The sequence below is a fragment of the Mytilus edulis genome, chromosome 13, assembly GCF_963676685.1.
Source record: "Mytilus edulis chromosome 13, xbMytEdul2.2, whole genome shotgun sequence".
NCBI lineage: Eukaryota > Metazoa > Mollusca > Bivalvia > Mytilida > Mytilidae > Mytilus > Mytilus edulis.
Genome location: NC_092356.1, coordinates 37,468,829 through 37,489,944, shown reverse-complemented (window position 1 = coordinate 37,489,944; position 21,116 = coordinate 37,468,829). Strand labels below are relative to the sequence as shown.

The window sequence follows — 21,116 nt, the reverse complement described above, 5'->3', positions numbered from 1 at the left end:
ATTACATGTATGTTTTGTTTATTAATATCAGTCGGTTAAAGAGCTCTTAAGAGCTCATGTTCTTTGTTATTATGTATATACGAAACCCCGACTTTAAATAAAGATTACTTTACTTTACTTTACTTTACTAGTAATATACGACCAATACATATATATATGATGTGTGTCTCTGGTTTCGCCAATATCAGTGGTGCTCCAGAAAGAGGAGGTATTTCAGACCAAAAACGAAAATCGTATTTCCTCTTTGCGCATGCCCGTTGTAACGGAAGTGAAGTGGAATCCATTCGTTCATGAACCTGGGGATGCAACGTGGCTAAATATGCGAAATTCTCTATTTCTAGAATATTCAAATACATAATTTATGAAATAATTTGAAAGGTTAAACCAGATAACAAAATTAGTCCAGGTAAATACCAAACAAAAGCACGTAAGACATATAATAACAACTGCTTCAGACACGATACCGGCATACCGTAAATTATATTAAACCATTTATCCCTTTTTGCCAATTTTGGAATTATGTTTCCTAGAAGCACACAGATGAACCATTATTTTTTCTAAAGAAAGTACTGTTATGACATTTCTTATTTGGTATCTCACTGGCCGGACATCCTTTCCAATAGATAAAGGCAGATGTGGTGTGAGTGCCAATGAGACAACTCTCCATCCAAATAACAATTTAAAAAAGTAAACCATTATAGGTTAAAGTACGGCCTTCAACACGGAGCCTTGGCTCACACCGAACAACAAGCTATAAAGGGCCCCAACCATATTAAAAATGAATTGCAAAAAATTACACAAATGATTTAACTTTTTACCTCAAGGATGGTCCAAGATTACTCTGACGTCCAACAGCTGTTTTGCCAGACAACCTGGTGCCGTGGGATGTCCGAGCTCGTCCCATATCAAAAAGTGGATATTTGCCCGTCCAAAATAGATGAGCTTGTCGCTTCTTGTGCAGACTAACTGCCTAGGAAATAATGAATTATATAAATCGGGTATCAATTTGTTCATGTCTTTAGTCTTTAGAAGTGTCAACTTGACACTATAATCTCTATCTGTAATTTCGATCACTCTGGTAATTATATGTCTCTATTGTATTAAACTCATTAGTACATTTGTATTTATGATGTGGCACTGCAGAGAAACTAAATAAATAATTAAATAATTAATTAAAAAAAAAAAAAAAAAAAAAAAAAAAAAAAAAAAGAATAAATAATTAACCCTTATAAAACCTTAACTATCTATTTTGTGAACCTTCCAGTATCTTTAATAAAAACCCCTAACAAATCTTGAATATCTTCTATGTGATTTTTGTAATTATCATTTTCTGTTGTTGCTAATAGTACTTCTGATTCAAGTGTTAGTTTTGATGTTATGAAATAGAGTGCAGAGCGGAGTTTTTCTCTAGCCTCCTCATAATTTTCACAATCCAGAAGATAATGGTCAACTGTTTCTATTTGTCCACAGCTGCATTTGTCGATGAGTGCTGGGCATATCATTGACTTATATGAATTTAAATTGCAATATCCTGTTCTTAAACTAGTAGTTATTCTATATATTTCAGTTGACGGTTTGTCTTTTGGAATTGTATTCTTAACATTTTGTTGAAATGCATAATATCTCCTTCCTTTTTCACTGGTGTCCCATCTGTTTTGCCATTTTAACATAACACTGTCTTTAGCTCCTTTTTGTATATCTTGTTTAGTAAATAATGGAATACTTTGTATTTTTTCTGCCTCCTGTGCTGCTTTTTTAGCTAGTTGGTCTGCTAGTTCATTACCTTGTATGTCAGCGTGTCCAGGGGTCCATTCAATGGAAACAATGATTCCTTCAGATTTTAGTGCCAATATACCGATTTTAATATCATGAATAGTTTTGCCGTAATTATCTGATTTCCAATTTAAAGTTAAAATTCCAATTGCTGATTGGCTGTCTGAGAAAATTTTGATGGATTCAGTGTTTTTTCTGTTGTTTGGAATTATAAGAAAATCTATTACCAGCTTGATAGCTACTAATTCCCCTAATAAAATAGAACCTCTATTGGAAACTGGCTGTGTTAACTCCACATGTTCTGTGCTGTTTGATATTAAAATAGCTGCCCCAGCCCCACATGGACCTGGGTTTCCTTTGCAGGAGCCATCAGTGAAAGCTAATGTTGTATTCTTTTTAAGTTGCTGTATTTTTTCCAAAATGATAGTCTTTCCCTGAAATGCTTGTTCCTCTGATCTGAATTTTTCATTCATCTCTTAATTTATATAAGTTCCTGCCACCCATTATTCTCCCATATTCAGACAGTTTTCACAGTGACCTATCGATTCAGACATGTTTACTTTTATTTTCCAAATGGACGTCAAGTTACGAGAGACTTTGGCTTCGCAACCTCAAGACTCAAATATGCAAATATTTATGCTTTTCTCACCTCCTTTATAGGAGATCGGTATTAAGCATTTAGTATCCAACCACGATTTTTTGCATTCTTTAAAGGAGATCAGTATTAAGAATTCAGTGCCAACCACGATAATATTTGGAAGCTCTCAGACATTTACATTACTTGCATTGTAAATGAACGAGGTATTAGATTATGTATTCATATTGACCTAGGGTCATCTGCATACATCATCTCCCATAGTCTGTAGTGCCAGACTTTTTTTCTCGTGATCACATGACAATCTCTCAAAATGAAAGTTAAAATGCCAGAATTGGTGGGTCACTGTGAAAATTGTCTGAATATTAGAGATTAGATAGATGTAGAGGTAGATGAAACATACATAAATGAAGAATGAACAAATTGATACCTGATTTTTATAATTCCAAGACCGTTAGTTGGCACCTGAAGCTACGAAGCAGCTCATCTATTTTGGATGGGCAAATATCAACTTTTTTACATGGGACGATTTCTGACCTCCCACGTCCCCAGCTTGTCTGGCAAAACAGCTGTTGGACGTCGTAGTAATCTGGGGCTACCTCAGGGACAGTCTAGGGAGGGCCTCATACACCTTAACGCAATTTGTCCACCTTTACTGGACATCACACAGGTTCCTGTTGAATTTTAACTTTGTCATGAGGCCACAATGAAAAAGTGATTGTTGTATGACGTCAATAGTTTGAGCGGGACCGATTCTGGGACAGCAGGGATTGGCAATAATGTGTATTGGGTGGGGATCTGATCCTGGATACCGCTTACTGTTTTGTCAGATAACTGTATCCCGCAGGCGCTTACACTATGTACATAAGCAATTCTCATTTATTTTGTAATTTCCAGTGTCCGTCTAAACTTCATTCACAGTACAATAATTTGAATTTCACGTGTCACTCTTACTAAAAATCGTCAATTCCTTGTTACACTTAGACCCCAATGAGACCCACTCTATATCAATTATTAGCATGTTAGTATAGACTGTCCATGTTTACTTTTCGGTGTTGGACATGATTATCAATTATGTGCAGGAATAGATTACCTTAGCCGTATTTGGCACAACTTTCGGAATTTTGGATCCTCTATGCTCTTCAACTTTGTATTGTTTGGCTTTATAACTATTTTGATATGAGCGTCTCTGATGAGTCTTATGTAGAAGAAACGCGCGTCTGGCGTACTAAATTATAATCCTGGTACTTTTGATAACTAATAAGAGCAAAACAAATCGGATATAATTGTACCTGTAGATCGAAGACGAACTTACAATTAAGGTTAATCATAACAAATGGACAAATACATGTTTACAGATTTTCCTGTGTAGTTTGGAAAGTTTTAAGGCCTGGTATCAACTAGATATAAAAAAGTCAAATATGTATATATTGCATATCAGAAAGATAAAAACATTTTTTTTTATTTTGATGGGCATTTTTTCTTTCCTGCAGAAGGTGTATAAATAAACAAACACTTGAATTGCATTTGATACTGTCAACTCAGTCATTACCTTTAACTCACCTATAGATGTGTTGATATATATTGTCCATGTCAATCAAGGACAATCAATACAATACAAACCAGTTGTTACCTGAGAGGGACCATCACAAAGTTGTATCCCAACTTAGTTTATTTTTTACATATACACCTTCTGCAGTTAAGAAAAAAAATGCCTATCATATCAACAGCTATTTAAATAAAAATATATCTTTTCAGGTAAAATTATGGAGGGCATTGATACCCCACCTTCACAGCCTGGTGCAGTTACTATGTTTTTTAAAAGAATAGGGGAGGTAAGTAGTAACAGTAAGATGAATATTTGAGATGTACTTTTTGTGTCGGAAATCTGATATAGATTTGATTATTAAGGAAATCATTAACAGTTTGTGTAAGCAGCTTTGTGTACACCTGTTAGTGTTACAAATGGTTTAAGGACTTTAAGTAAATCAATTATATATCCCATCAGCATCTCGGATTGTAAAATAGGAGTATACGATCAGTTTAGTTCATTGCTTAAATCTGCAAGTTTTGAGGGAGATGAGTCTAAATGTGTATGACTGTTCATTTGAATAAATTAAGTGATTTATTGCGTTCATGTGACTGTTATTACAATAAAAATATTTGTTCTTGTTTAAATTAATTTTTCAGCTAAGCTTTGCAAGGGGAGAATTCGAACTATAACTCGTAACAGTATTTTTTAAAGGAATGGTAAAGATTTTTTTTTCTTGCAGCAAGGAAACAATGTTGGTGACACCATTTTTCCTTAATATTACATTCTTAAAGCATATTATTTACTCAAAGCATAATATTAAACTATCTTTTCTCATATTTAATTCTAAAATTCTTTTTGATTCACTCAACATGCTCAAAAATATTTTTTTCCTGAATAATTTGCAAATTTTGCACAACTTTTAGCTTGAAAAAGGAGCATGTGACTAACTGTTTTCATTATTTAAAAAAAAAGCATGGTAAAATCTCATTTTGTCAAAGGATAGGAAAATTCTATCTGAGGAAATATATACAAATGACACTGCACCTTATGATTTTTATCAGTGCTTTCCTGGTATTTCCAGGGCCCAGATGGCACTGTTCAGTTTCCCTGAAGTACATTTAACAGCATTTATACATCTTTTCATATGGCACCGTTGTGATATGACACCCTTGGGAGACACAGGTCATGCATTTTCACATGTTTCTTTACACCTCCAAAAGTAGGGATTGTACATATTTAGTACAAACAAAATCAGAAATCTTAGATAAAACAGACAGATTTCCTAGTTAAGTGACTCATGATACAAAATCTATTATTGTATATTCTTGACATGTGCACATCGAGAATAAAAACCAAACAATTCTTAGTTTCTCCTTCATTCCTTACTCACAGGGCTATTAATATGATCAATGTATTGGTAAGATTACTTGACAGGAAATTATATTTAAATAGGTAAGACTGCTTAACATTTCAAAAAAATAGATCTAAAAAGAACAAAATGAAGTGGTACATGTACATATTAGAACAATCATCTGAAAAATACAATAAATTTTAATGTATATTTTTATTTCCAGATCCAGCAAGGCTATTTAGATAAAGCCACTCCTCATTTGGCAGCTAGATGGATATTCTTAGTCGTATGGTTTTTGCTGTATGGTGTAAGAGTATACTTTTTACAGGTATGATTTAAATGTTTAGATTATATGCCAACCAATTAGAAAACAAGAAAATTGGCTGGGACTGAATTAATTTGATTAAATAAATATTTTGTTTCTTATTTCATTAAAGTGTCACCATCCGTTACAATATCTATATACAAAAAGTCTAAAGAACCTAAAATTAAGTAAAAAGATTCCAGTCAAAGACTACTTACGAGATGATAAGACATTTATTAAAACATCTATCACATACATAAAAAGAGATTAATTTTACATGTAAAAAGTATTTTGTAAATAAAAAAAGTATGTCCAAAACAATTGCACATGACCTTGATTCGAATTAATGATCACAAATGAAAATAAAGTTCTAGAAGTGTGAAGAACAATACTATAGGTATGAGGAGGCAATTATAGATAGTAAACTCATCCCTCAATTGGAATTAAACTGGTCTAAAAACAAAACTGCAGTGCATGACTGCATGCTTCATACAACACTCTGATCCACCAGGCAGTGAATTCTGTATCCTAATATATAGAGCAGTCCTTCAGACAAAATATATTGTTCTGAAATCAGATTAAACACAATACTACATTTACATCAAATAAAGATACACCAACAAATCATGTGCTGTACATGTGCATTAATGACTATAAACTTGACGAAATACATAAATGTAACTTACAACTCACATGCTTTACTTGTACACAGCACTACTCAATACCAATCATAATCAGGTACATATCAATGATATCAAGAGCTTGCTCGCCTTGCTGGTTTCACTTGTCTTGAAAAAGATAAATATAAAACAGTTTTGAGTTGTAGAAAAGTTGTAAAAATCCTTTGTAAATTGTTCTTCAGATATTGAAGTTTTGTATGGATAAAATAAAACTATATACGCATTACTAGATACATGGTTATATGATTTGTTAAACATTATTTCTACATTAACAACCTCTATTTAAATAACAAATGTTGGACTTTATTTTCAGGGGTGGTATATAATCACATATGCCTTAGGAATATACTTACTCAATTTATTCATAGCTTTCTTAACGCCACAAGTTGATCCAGCTATAATGGATGATGAAGGTAAGGAAACAACTCAATATGACAATTTCATTTAAATATAAGCGCAAACATCATAGAAAGTAAATAAACATGGTAAAGGATGAAGGAATTTGTCCCTCACATGTAATGAGAATGAACACATCAAAATACACAAAAAGACCAGGTGCAATGCTTTATTGGCTTTTCTTCATCTAAAAGTCATAGCGAGACCTTCACCACAAACCAAAACTCCCACACCTCGCAATTTTAAGACAACCCCTCACTTGGTTTGAGTGGGAATTTGAAAACTGACAAGTCATGCCTCAACTGTGAATTAAAGAACAAAGCCATGGAGTAATATTAAGAAAAACAACCTGTGTATCAAATAAATCATGTACTCAAAGCAGTAAACTACCAAATGATTTTTGAAATTTAAATATGAAATTAAAAGTTAAAAATCATTCACAACATTTCATGTTTGACAGGCACATCTATCTTAGAATTTTCTGCAGTTAAGATTTGATTTTTTTTTTCTTTCAGAGGATGGTCCTTCATTACCAACAAAGTCAAATGAAGAATTTAAACCTTTTATGAGAAGATTACCAGAATTTAAATTTTGGTAAGGAATATTGCTATTGTTAATAGAGATATTTGTGAAATGACTGCTAAAGAGACAACTATCCAGAAGAGATTAAATGACTTTTACGGTTAAGAATAATAAAAGTGTCTTTTTAGTGAGTTATGCACAACCTAGAGCCCATTTACAATTTGCATTGAGTAACTGGGTGTAGAAGTTGTGCCAAATTAATTTGTAGATACAGTCAAAGAATTCTGTTCATTTTCATGTCTAGTTTTCTTGCTTATTCTGCATACAATATCAATGTATGATTCATACTAAAAAATATATGTAAATGAGCTAGCTATTAAACTTTCATTAAAATCTCACAACACATTGAAACAATCAGAAATTATTCCTGTTAAAAAACATGGTAAAAGATTTTGAAATGAAGGGTATCTTTTGATGAGACAGTAACCCAAGAACACAAATAACCAAGACATCTGAAAGTATTCCTTCAAAAATTTCATCCAGAAATGATTTCAGGTGCAAGGAAAAAACAATCATATTTTTTTAGCATCACACTACTGCTGAAGGTGAATCATAATTCTACAAGGATACTTAGTAGCCTGTTTTGTACTGACATGATTTAAATGAATGTTTTGATTGTAAATTTATATTCATAAATACTGTATTTGTACTGAAATTAAACTTGCAGTTTATAGTGCATAAGTTAAACACATTTTAAAGATGCTTTCATATATTTTATAAGTGTGATTTTCATTTAATTGTAACTAGAACACACCCGTGATTGAATTAAAGTATATAACTATGCGCAAGCCTTATGTTAGTATTAGTATTGTCATCTGTTAAAAGTCATGCCGAATATAAGATACACAGTTTTTCTCTGCTTTCAAGTTTTTCTGTTTGAACCCGTCGAACTGGAACTTATCAATTATTGGTAATATTAACTATTTGGAAAACAAAAGGTCCTGGAATGGAGTATTTTTTAATCAACAGCATTGTCCTATATAAGTTATAAGTAAAGTTGAATTCTTTGCCTCGCTGTTTTACTTCATGCCCACTAACAAATTGAAATTTGTACCTATACGCCTTATTTTTAGTCCAGATTTTTAGTATTCGTATTGTTATCTTAGAAAGTCTAACTGATTAAAATACTACAATAGGTAACAATTTGACAATTTAGTAGTGTCAACCCTGTGGTTATGACCCGTGTATATAGCATAATTAATCCTGAATACAACGTTTGGTGGTGCGCCTGTCAGATGCGGAACGTACAGATAAGGTAATAGGTAACAGGTGAATATACTATTGGTATCGGTAGCGGACTCGACCCGGAACTTCTTCATTATTGGCAATGTTAATTACGTGGAAAACAAAAGGGCCTGGAGTGGTGTAATTTTTAATCTACACCTTTGTACTATATTAGTTATATATAAAGTTGAATTCTGTGATTCGTCGTTTTTACGTGATGACGGCTGACAAATTGGACCTCGTAATTTTAGTATTATAGATATTGATGTCTATAAAAATTAGACCTTCTCAATATGGAGGCCATAGCAGTTTCTTTTTTTTCTAAACATTACCAACATAAAGCTTGTAGAAGTTGTGTATTATAAAAAGCTTCTTATATTTACATGTTAGCCATGTTAGCACAGCCTCTTATCCACTTGTATCTTTTTACAATTACCGATAAGTGGATTTTAAAAACTGTGCAATAGAAAAAGGCAGATAGAAAAAGGGGTTTGAACATACTTTGTCCATTTCCCTTGCTTGATCTGCAAACATTCATTTATTTGAAAAACAAAAATTGCTTAGCATATGTATTCTGTAATGAATATTAGAATAGTGGTATTGTCGGTGACAATGATATCAATTGTCAAGTAAATAAGTGTTCAAGAACTATCTTTCTGTTTTACAAACTGGGATATTAAATATATACTCAATTTTTTTGAATGATTGTTTTTCTTATTAAAAAAACCCATTATAAAACTATTTGTAATGATTTGAAGTTGCTGGTGTAAGAGTTTTGAGACTATATATATTTCAAAAAAACTTTAAAATAAATTGTTTATTTTTACTAATTTTAAACAATTTTAGGTCCCTGAAAGACAAAGTTTTTTATTTAAATATTTTTCAGATTGATAGTAAAGAGTTATAGGATTTTGATTATAAAAAATAGGCAATTTCATATGGTTTTCACTTTTGATTGTGTGGTATTATACAGTCATCTTTTCAATTTGATATTTTGAAAATAAGTTATTCAGGTTTTTTGTCCAGAATGATTTTGAGAGTAATGCACAACCTAGAGCCCATTTACAATTTGCATTGAGAAACTGGGTGTAGAAGCTGTGCTAAATTAATTTGTAGATACAGTCAAAGAATTCTGTTCATTTCCATGTCTAGTTTTCTTGCTTATTCTGCAAACATTTGGTATTATATCTATTTCTGATTTTTATGCCCCACCTACGATAGTAGAGGGGCATTATGTTTTCTGGTCTGTGCGTCCGTCCGTCTGTCCCGCTTCAGGTTAAAGTTTTTGGTCAAGGTAGTTTTTGATGAAGTTTAAGTCCAATCGACTTCAAACTTAGTACACATGTCCCCTATGATATGATCTTTCTAATTTTAATGCCAAATTAGAGTTTTTACCCCAATTTCACGGTCCACTGAACATGGAAAATGATAGTGCGAGTGGGGCATTTGTGTACTGAGGACACATTCTTGTTTTCTCACTAATACTTTATATATCAAAATAAATTGTGGTCCTTATTTGGTATTCATTTCTGTGAAAGCATTAATGTCTTCAACAATGCAATAAAACCCAACACTTCACTAAACTTCTGCTCCTATTGATGTTGATAGCTTAGAAACATTAGAATAAATTGACACTTAAGTTTAAAGCACATCCTCTAATCCACTTGCATATTTTCCTGAGTAAGTGGATTTTAAAAACTTTGCAAAAGTAACTGCAGGTAGAAAAAGGACTTTGAACTCACTTTGTTCATATTCCTTGCTTGATCTGCAGACATGCCTTCAGTTTGAAAATAATGCAATCTTTCAATTATAAATATTGTACTATTTTTGTGGATATGCAGATTCATAGGAAGAAATGAACCCAATAATCAAACATGTTGAATATTGAAAAAGATCTTTTTATTTAATGAAATATTTGAATTTTTGAATTGTTGGGGATTATATTATTTTTGAATGAACAGTTCTTTCTTTATAACATGATAACACATTTTTTTTAACAATTTTATTTATAGTGTCATAGAAAATACCTGCTTTTTTATTTTATTGATTTCAAATTAGAAATAGAAAGTTTTGGGACTTTTGATTGTCTAAAATATGCAATTTCCTATATTTTGAAATATCACAATTATAATGGTAAGTTTACAAATTTGATATTTTGAAAAGTTAGTTATTATAAAGTTTAAGCACTTTTTCTGTTGAAAATAATTAAAAATAGATTTAAATTATAGAGCACAACCTAGAGCCCATTTACAATTTGCATTGAGTAACTGGGTGTAGAAGTTGTGCTAAATTAATTTGTAGATACAGTCAAAGAATTCTGTTCATTTCCATGTCTAGTTTTCTTGCTTATTCTGCAAATATTTGGTATTATATCTATTTCTGATTTTTTTCTCACTAATACTTTATATATCGAAAAGTTTGTGGTCCTTATTTTTGGTATTCATGTCTGTGAAAGCAATGTCTTCAACAATGCAACAAAACCCATCACTTCACTAAACTTCTCTGCTCCTATTGATGTGGATAGCTTTTGAATAAAATGACAATTCAGTTTTAAGCATAGCCTCTAATCCCCTTGTATATTTTCCTGAGTAAGTGGATTTTAAAAACTTTGCAAAATCAATTGCAGGTAGAAAAAGGACTTTGAACTAACTTTGTTCATAATCCTTGCTTGATCTGCAGACATGCCTTAATGTAGAAAATAAAAATCATTCAATTAAAATATTGTACAATTTTTGTGGACATGCAGATTTAGAGGAAAAAGTTAACCTAATTATCATACATGTTGATTGTGAAAAAAGATCTTTTTATTTGATGGAATATTTAAAATTGTAATTGTTGTTGAACAATTATATTATTTTTGAATGAATAGTTCTTTCTTTAAAGCATGAAAAAACATTTTTTTTCACAATTTATAGAGTCATAGAAAATACCTATTTTTATTAGACGATTTCAAATTAGAAGTAGGAAGTTATGGGACTTTTATTGTCAAAAACATGCAATTTCCTATATTTTGAAATGTCACAATAATCAGTGTTCTCCCCAGATATTTCATTTAGCATCCTGGTTAACAGGGGAAATTGAAATACTATCTTAATTACAAAAATATAGCATCACATCCACTAATAATCTATAAGAAAACCACTTCAGATAGCATCATATTTAAGATTATAACATCACATTACCATGATGCTAAAAGACCCTGGGAGTACACTGCAATTTATAATGGTAAGCTTACAAATTTGATACTTCAAAATTAGTTATTGTAAAGTTATAGCACATTTTCAGTCGAGAATAATAAAAAAAATAATTATGAAGCACAACCTAGAGCCCATTTACAATTTGCATTGAGTAACTGGGTGTAGAAGTTGTGCTAAATTAATTTGTAGATACAGTCAAAGAATTCTGTTCATAATCCATGTCTAGTTTTCTTGCTTATTCTGCAAACATTTGGTATTATATCTATTTCTGATTTTTTCTCGCTATTACGTTATATATCCCCAAAAAATTGTGGTCCTTATTTCGTATTCATGTCTGTGAAAGCAATGTCTTCAGCAATGCAATAAAAACCCAACACTTCACTTTAACTTCTCTGCTCCAATTGATATGAATAGCTTAGAAAATTTAAATGAGTTGACAATTAAGATTTAAGCACAGCCTCTAATCCACTTGAATATTTTCCTGAGTAAGTGGATTTTAAAAACTTTGCAAAAGTAACTGCAGGTAGAAAAAGGACTTTGAACTAACTTTGTTCATATTCTTTGCTTGATCTGCAGACATGCCTTCAATTTGAAAATAAAAATCTTTCAATAAAAATATTTTGCAGAAGTATTAAAATGGTGATTAGTGAGAAATGCACAACCTAGAGCCCATTTACAATTTGTATTGAGTAACTGGGTGTAGAAGTTGTGCCAAATTAATTTGTAGATACAGTCAAAGAATTCTGTTCATTTCCATGTGTAGTTTTCTTGCTTATTCTGCAAACATTTGGTATTATATCTATTTCTGATTTTTTTCTCACTAATACTTTATATATCGAAGAAAAAAAATGTCCTTATTTGGTATTTATGTCTGTGAAAGCAATGTCTTAAACAATGCAATAAAAACCCAACACTTCACTTTAACTTCTCTGCTCCTATTGATGTGGATAGCTTAGAAACATTAGAATAAATTGACAATTAAGTTTTAAGCACAGCCTCTAATCTACTTGCATATTTTCTGAATAAGTAACTTTGCAAAAGTAATTGCCGGTAGAAAAAGGATTTTGGAAGTATCTTGTTCATATTCCTTGCTTGATCTGCAAACAAACTTATATTTAAAATAACCTCTTCAAATATATACCATTTCAGTTGAAGTTAGTGTTTTGCGGTGATGTCTTAAACTAACCAATTTCAAAGTTTTTGATTGTCACAAGTAATAATAATAGTACCTTTTCCAAATTGATAATTAAAAAACTTACTCCTGAGTTATACATTTATTACCAAAACTATTCATAAAAGTATTTGTGTTAGTAGTGCACAACCTAGAGCCCATTTACAATTTGCTTTGAGTAACTGGGTGTAGAAGTTGTGCTAAATTAATTTGTAGATACAGTCAAAGAATTCTGTTCATTTCCATGTCTAGTTTTCTTGCTTATTCTGCAAACAGTTGATAATATATCCGTATGATCATTGCTAAGAAAAGCTGTGATTGTGATATCTAGACTTTTTTCTTACTTATACTTTATAGAGCCATTCAGTAACCTATAGTTGTTAATTCCTGTGTCATTTGGTCTATTGTGAATAGTTGTCTCATTGCCAATCATACCACATCTTCTTTTCATATATTCAATTAAAAATATTGTACATGCATAATAAGCACAGCCTCTAATCTACTTTCTTTTTCCAAAGTCAGTGGATTTTAAAAACTTTGCAAAAGTAACTGCAGGTAGAAAAAGGATTTTGAAAACTTATTGTTCATATTCCTTGCTTGATCTGCAAACAAACTTTTATTTAGAAAACAAAAACCCTGTAGATATACCATTTCAGGTGAAGTAAACGTTTTGTGATGTTGATGTCTTAAAAAAACCAATTTCAAAGTTTTTTTTATTGTCACAAGTTATTATTAAATAGCACCTTTTCCAATTTGATGATTTAAAAAAGTAATGCTCAAGTTTTTGATAAAACTTCATAACAGTTTGTGAGCAGAGTTATGCACAACCTAGAGCCCATTTACAATTTGTATTGAGTAACTGGGTGTAGAAGTTGTACTAAATTAATTTGTAGATACAGTCAAAGAATTCTGTTCATTTCCATGTCTAGTTTTCTTGCTTATTCTGCAAACATTTGATATTATTTCTGTGTATGATTTTATTTATTAAAAAATATATGAATGTGACATCCAGATTTTTTCCCTCACTGATACAATGTAAATATGTGAGACAAAAGACAACACTTCACTAAAATCATTTCCCTGTTGATATGAAGTCTTAACAGTTTGCTGTCTCCTATTTAATTATATCTAGTGAAAATTGTGAATAATAATAAAAAAAAAAACACAAGTTACACACAGGCACAGCCTCTTATTCACTTGCATCTTTATAAAAGTAAGTGGATTTTAAAAACTGTGCAAAAGTAAATGCAGGTAGAAAAAGGATTCTGAACTTTCTTTGTCAGTTTCCCCTGCTTGATCTGCAAACATGTCTTTAATCTAGAAATGAAAATCTAAACATCTGACCTTTAATTTTTTCAAAAGTGACCTTAATTTTATCAGTCCCAAGTGTTGTGGATCTCTGGAACTTATTTTAAGCCACCTGTCTTAATGTTATGATGAACAATTTATTTTTTTATTATAAAATTTGATACATTTTAAGGTGTCAAATAAACATGTTGCTTTTTCATTAGATGTTTTTTTTTTTTTTTTTAAAAGATTAATAGGAAATAGTTGTGAACAATTTTATACATTGTTGTTACCGATTAACAAATAATAAAAGAAAAAATCTCTTTCAATTTGAGGATTTTGGTAATGAATTTTTCAAAAGTTATTGAACTTATGTCAAGAGTAACAAAAATGGTTTTCAGTGAGAAATGCACAACCTAGAGCCCGTTTACAATTGTCATTGAGTAACTTGGTGTAGAAGTTGTGCCAAATTAATTTGTAGATACAGTCAAAGAATTCTGTTCATTTCCATGTCTAGTTTTCTTGCTTATTCTGCAAACAGTTGATTTTATATGTGTATTATATTTCCTAAAAAATGTTAATGAGCTAATTAATTAACTTTTTTTCACCTATGAATTTGCATAAATGTCCAGCTCTTAAATGGGATCAATGTCTGTCAAAGCAATTTCTTCAAGAGACAATTATCTACAAGACACTACATGACTTTTATTGTCAAGAATGATAGAATTGTTTTGAGAGAAATGCACAACCTAGAGCCCATTTACAATTAGCATTGAGCAACTGGGTGTAGAAGTTGTGCTAAATTAATTTGTAGATACAGTCAAAGAATTCTGTTCATTTCCATGTCTAGTTTTTGTCGAGCCTGCAACTTTTGTTGCAGAAAGCTCGACATAGGGATAGTGATCCGGCGGCGGCGGCGGCTACGGCGGCGGCGGTGTTAGCTCACTTCTTAAAAGCTTTATATTTTAGAAGGTGGAAGACCTGGATGCTTCATACTTTGTATATAGATGCTTCATGTTACGAACTTTCCGTCAGTCACATGTCCAATAACCTTGACCTCATTTTCATGGTTCAGTGACTACTTGAAAAAAAAGTTCAAATTTTTTGTAATGTTGAATTCTCTCTTATTATAAGTAATAGGATAACTATATTTGATATGTGCGTACCTTGCAAGGTCCTCATGTCTGTCAGACAGTTTTCACTTGACCTCGACCTCATTTCATGGATCAATGAACAAGGTTAAGTTTTGGTGGTCAAGTCCATATCTCAGATACTATAAGCAATAGGGCTAGCATATTCAGTCTATGGAAGGACTGTAAGGTGTACATGTCCAACTGGCAGGTGTCATCTGACCTTGACCTCATTTTCATGGTTCAGTGGTTATAGTTAAATTTTTGTGTTTTGGTCTGTTTTTCTCATACTATATGCAATAGGTCTACTATATTTGTTGTATGGAATGATTGTAAGCTATACATGTCTAGCGGGCAGATGTCATGTGACCTTGACCTCATATTCATGGTTCAGTGGTCAAAGTTAAGTTTTTGAGTTTTGGTCTTTTTATCTAATACTATATGCCATAGGTCAACTATATTTGGTGTATGGAAATATTTTATGATCTTTATGTCAGTCGCGCAGGTTTTATTTGACCGTGACCTCATTTTCATGGTTCAGTGCACAGTGTTAAGTTTTTGTGTTTTGGTCTATTTTTCTTAAACTATCAGTAATGGGTCAACTATATATGTTGTATAGAAGCATTGTTAGCTGTACTTGTCTGCCTGGCATGGTTCATCTGACCTTGACCTCATTTTCAAGGTTCATTGGTCTTTGTTTAGTTATCTTGGTTAATGTTAAGTTTATGTGACAGTTGTAATAAAGCTTAGCTTTATACTTAGGACTATCAACATAATATCAATGATTAGTATAGAAGGCGAGACATTTCAGCGTGTGCACTCTTGTCTTGCTTATTCTGCAAACAGTGGATATTATTTCTTTGATTGATATTTGGTTAGAAAATGTGTGAATGTGCTATCTAGAACTTATTTCTCTTACTTTAGCATACAAGTTCAAAACATTGTGGGTCTTGTGGGATATTCATGCCTGTCAAATAATATTTTCAACCATGAGAAACAATCCAACAAACACCATATTTAAATCATCTGCCCATCTAACTATAGAGGCATAACATTATATCTTTTCGTGGTTAAGTATATCTAGCGAAAGTTGTGAATAATTTAAAAAAAAAGAAAAAAAAAAGTGACAGGCACAGCCTCTAATCCACTTGCATCTTTATAAAGTAAGTGGATTTTAAAAAACTGTGCAAAAGTAAATGCAGGTAGAAAAAGGATTCTGAACTTTCTTTGTCAGTTTCCCCTGCTTGATCTGCAAACATGTCTTTAATTTAGAAATGAAAATCTTAACATCTGACCGTAATTTTTTTCAAAGGTGGACCTTAAATTTGTCAGTCATAGTCCCAAGTGTTGGGGATCTCTGGAACTAATTTTAAGCCACCTGTCTTAATGTTATGATGAACAATTTGTTTTTTATTATAAAATTTGATACATTTTAGGGTGTCAAATAAACATGTTGCTTTTTCATTAGATGTTGGTTTTTTTTGTAAAGATTAATAGGAAAGAGTTGTGAACAATTTTATACATTGTTATTAACGATTAAAAGATAATGAAAGTGAACTCTTTTCCAATTTGAGGATTTTGGTAATTAATTTTTCAAAAGTTATTGAACTTATGTCAAGAGTAACAAAAATGGTTTTCAGTGAGAAATGCACAACCTAGAGCCCGTTTACAATTGTCATTGAGTAACTGGGTGTAGAAGTTGTGCCAAATTGATTTGTAGATACAGTCAAAGAATTCTGTTCATTTCCATGTCTAGTTTTCTTGCTTATTCTGCAAACATTTGATATTAAAGCTGTGTAGGATCTTTGTAAAGAAATGGTATGCACATGTTTTCTTGTTAATATGCTATTTGGAAAAGATATTTACCTAATATTAAACTTTTATTAATAAATTATTTATATTATTATATTTTTATCTTTTTGTGTTTTTCAGGTATAGTGCTGTAAAATCCATCACCGTTGCGATGCTATGTACATGTTTTGATGCATTAAACATACCAGTATTCTGGCCTATATTAGTGATGTACTTCATTTTATTATTTGTTATTACCATGAAAAGACAAATTAAGGTAAGAGTAAAATTTGTATTTGAATTAAGAAAGTTAAAAAAAAAATTACACATATACATTTGTATAAGACTATCTGTTTTCCACAACCAGCTGTGTATTTTAAAATAATCCACACCAGTGAAATTTATTTACTTTTTTAAATGAAAAGCTGTTAAGAAAGAGAGGTAAAAGATACCAGAGGGACATTCAAACTCACAGGTCAAAAATAAACTGACAACGTCAAGACTTATAAAGAAAAAGACAAACTGACAAACAATAGTACACAAGACACAACATAGAAACCTAAAAGACTAAGCGACACGAACCTGGCTAAAAACTGGGGGTGATCTTGTATGTTTTATTTCTAAAAACAGAAGAACTAATTCAACTTTTATAGACTTTAATAATTCTTCCTTGCAAATCACAAGATAGTTGTGTAAAAATGTAAACAAATGATGTTTCAAGATATTTCAAGAAAATTTCTTCACTAAGAGACAATTAATATTTATTTTTCACAATAGGTTAGTCAAATGTAATGAAGCAAAACATTTGAGTTGTCAAATATTCAACTAATGTCTTACATTTTTCTTTCTTGCAGCATATGTTGAAATATAAATATTTACCATTTTCACATGGGAAGAAAAAATATCAAGGAAAAGAAGACACAGGAAAAGTAGTTTATAACAAATGATGTTAGTGACTATTAGTTTGTCATTTCATTGTATCATAATTCCATTCAACATCTCACAGACTAAGGTGATGGCATGGTAGAGTCCATAAGAACAAGGCTGTGAGGAAGGATGAATGTATTCTCTTCTGTTACAGCTAATTTCCTTATGCCTGTAGAGTAAAACTTTGGTGTGCTTGCTTGCTTTGTTTGTATATTGGACAATTGTTATAAGGACAATGTCCAATCAAATATAAATATAATATATAGAGGTTTATCTATGCCTAAACATATTGTTTGAAAATGGCAATCTTAATAACAAATTAAAGCTTGAGAAAGCATTTTTTACAAACACAGCAAGCAGCCAACCAAAGTTTAACTCTACAAGCATTAGAATATTAGCTGTAATTTTATTATAGACACTATCCTCTAGTCTATCAACTGTTTTTTTTATGAACTGTGTGTTAAATTCTAAATTTCAGAGAAATAACAAAAAGAAGCTGGAATTCATTACTTTTTATTGTTTAATTATTTGTAGTTTAATCCAAAATTGTGTTGACTTTTTATGTTCTTATTTATTTATTGTGTGTTGATTTTTCACTTAGTGTTAAATCCATTAATATTGTGATGAATGTTATGTTTATTTCCATTGCCAATTACTATTTTAGTTATTTTTCAGTATTGGGCAAATAAGACATGTTCTAATAGAAGGAGAAAACAATATACAAGTTTTCCTGTAAAAGTAGATACAGTATTAAAATCAGAGGCACATTAGTATAATTTTCTTCTGTAAAATTGTAGTATGTTGGTAAAAGAACTCTTGTAGAAATTCCTGTCAGATGTTTTTGTTAAATTAAAGTTGACATTTAAATCATTTGAAGTAATGAATTAAAACTGCATGACAATGAATTACCTTTTCATGGCGTTATAATTCATGTTATATTTTAAAAAGATATGAAAGATATTTAAAAAAGATTCTTAACATTTAATTTAAAAAAGTAAATATGTCATATTATATGTGTGTATTTAATTTTAAGATACTGTATGTTACAATGAATGAATTAAGTGTATGTATTTGTAAAGTGTCTTAGATTTTGATGTTATATTCCATCTGATAGTGAATGATTTAATTAATCCATCTTTCATATTAGATAATTATTCACTATTATAAATTATTGGTAAAGTATAAAGATCTCTCTGAAAACACAGTTTAAATGCAAGGAATCAGTAGACTTTTGATTTGATTTGAATGTCTTATTTTTGCATTTATAAAGTTTTTGAATTGAGACATAACGCTATATATCTGCATCTTTGATTTCACAGTAAACAAAATATATATACATGTAGCTTGTACAAAGTTTAACCAATAAAATGTAGGTATTGGTACAGTACATTGGTAAGGTGAAACATGCTTATTGATATATATCGCTTTTCCTATTCTCAGTAAAAGAAAAAAAACTTGTTTAAGATTAACTTTAAACCATTAAATTATAAATCTTATAAAATCTAACTACAGGGATTAAAAAAGTTGGCATACATTAAGAATTATAAAAAATGTTTAATGGGCGGGAATTCCCTGATTATGTAATGCTGTCATAAAAGATGGTTGACAATTTTTGAACATAAAAGTTGTCTCCCTTTTTACATGAAACAGACATTTTATAGGTGGTTGTAATCATTAACAAAGAAAAGATGTGTGTGAGTGCTTATTGCTAATGAATTTGAAAGATTTAAAATGTTGTATTGTTGAAACAAATTTTTATTCACGAGTTATAAATAGATATATAAATGTAAATAATTTAAGATGTGTAAATTTCTTGATGAAGGAAATTTAATAAAAAAAAATATATTATGAAGCAATTATTACTCTTTATTTATTTTTCAAGCAGTTGAGATAACATATATCTGAAAATACCAGAATATTTTTTTTAAAGTACAGATAGTCATTACCAAAGTTGCAGGACATTGGGTGAATTGGTTTGGTCCAGTTAAGAAATTTGCATTACTGGGTTTAAATTTTTATGCCCCACCTACGATAGTAGAGGGGCATTATGTTTTCTGGTCTGTGCGTCCGTTTGTCCGTCTGTCTGTCCGTCTGTCCCGCTTCAGGTTAAAGTTTTTGGTCAAGGTAGTTTTTGATGAAGTTGAAGTCCAATCAACTTGAAACTTAGTATACATGTGCCTTATGATATGATCTTTCTAATTTAATGCCAAATTAGAGAATTTATTCCAATTTCACGGTCCACTTAACATAGAAAATGATAGTGCCAGTGGGGCATCCGTGTACTGTGGACACATTCTTGTTTTTTTCTCTTATCCAAATTATAATTGTAAAAAGAATCTAGTCTACTGAAAGGGGCACTAGCTACGAGATATATAAAAAATCTATTATACATATTTTTTTGCTCAATCATTAGTGAAATGGAAATAGTGAAATAATAATTTGCTTTTAGCAGCTGGTATGGTTTAATTTTGTCAAAATAAGCTAAAAAATATTGAATTATTCACTTGCAAGTGAATAATTGGACCTCATTGAATCTGCATTCATGTGAACTTCAATTTAACCCCATACCTTGAGATGGATAACACGTGAATTGAATGTGTAAAGTTATTTAAAGGATAAGAATGTCAACATTGAAAGTGAAACAAAGGTAAATCCTTTGATTGACTGATTCGAGCCACAAAAACTCTTTGTTATACAAGTTAACACGGTGATAAACATTTATTTTTATGCCCCACCTACGATAGTAGAGGGGCATTATGTTTTCTGGTCTGTGCGTCCGTCCATCTGTCCGTTAGTTCGTCCGACTGTCCCGCTTCAGGTTAAAGTTTTTGGTCAAGGTAGTTTTTGATGAAGTTGAAGTCCAATCGACTTCAGACTTAGTATACATGTTCCCTATGATATGATCTTTTTAATTTTAATGCCAAATTAGAGGGTTTACCCCAATTTCACGGTCCACTGAACATAGAAAATGATAGTGCGAGTGGGGCATTCGTGTACTGGGGACACATTCTTGTTCATCTATAATATGAAATTAAAGACATAGAAAATCAAACAGCACGAGTTTGCTTAGTCTATTTATATCTCTTTTTATGTTTACATCGCTTTTATGGTAATCGGATGACGTTAGAGGTCAACTTGATAGTTAATTAGATGTCCTCTATACTAAAACACACA

General features: G+C 31.1%; 2 protein-coding genes and 2 non-coding genes across 4 annotated transcripts; 3 read left to right on the top strand and 1 right to left on the bottom strand.

Moving 5' to 3' along the window:
* The first annotated feature begins 246 nt into the window (after positions 1–246).
* LOC139501241 (protein RER1-like) lies at positions 247–19,798 on the top strand. Its single transcript, XM_071290263.1, has 7 exons — positions 247–406; positions 4,127–4,203; positions 5,477–5,581; positions 6,551–6,650; positions 7,149–7,227; positions 17,157–17,292; positions 17,870–19,798. Exons 2-7 carry the CDS (start codon positions 4,135–4,137, stop codon positions 17,960–17,962), a joined length of 582 nt encoding a protein of 193 aa, XP_071146364.1. The 5' UTR covers positions 247–406; positions 4,127–4,134; the 3' UTR covers positions 17,963–19,798.
* Positions 1,245–2,246, bottom strand: LOC139500285 (uncharacterized). Its single transcript, XM_071289027.1, has one exon. It carries the CDS (start codon positions 2,244–2,246, stop codon positions 1,245–1,247), a length of 1,002 nt encoding a protein of 333 aa, XP_071145128.1.
* LOC139502378 (small nucleolar RNA SNORA35) lies at positions 8,836–8,975 on the top strand. The gene has a single exon (XR_011658817.1). It is a non-coding gene; the product is annotated as a small nucleolar RNA SNORA35 (small nucleolar RNA).
* LOC139502377 (small nucleolar RNA SNORA35) lies at positions 13,291–13,421 on the top strand. Its single transcript, XR_011658816.1, has one exon. It is a non-coding gene; the product is annotated as a small nucleolar RNA SNORA35 (small nucleolar RNA).
* Positions 19,799–21,116: the final 1,318 nt, after the last annotated feature.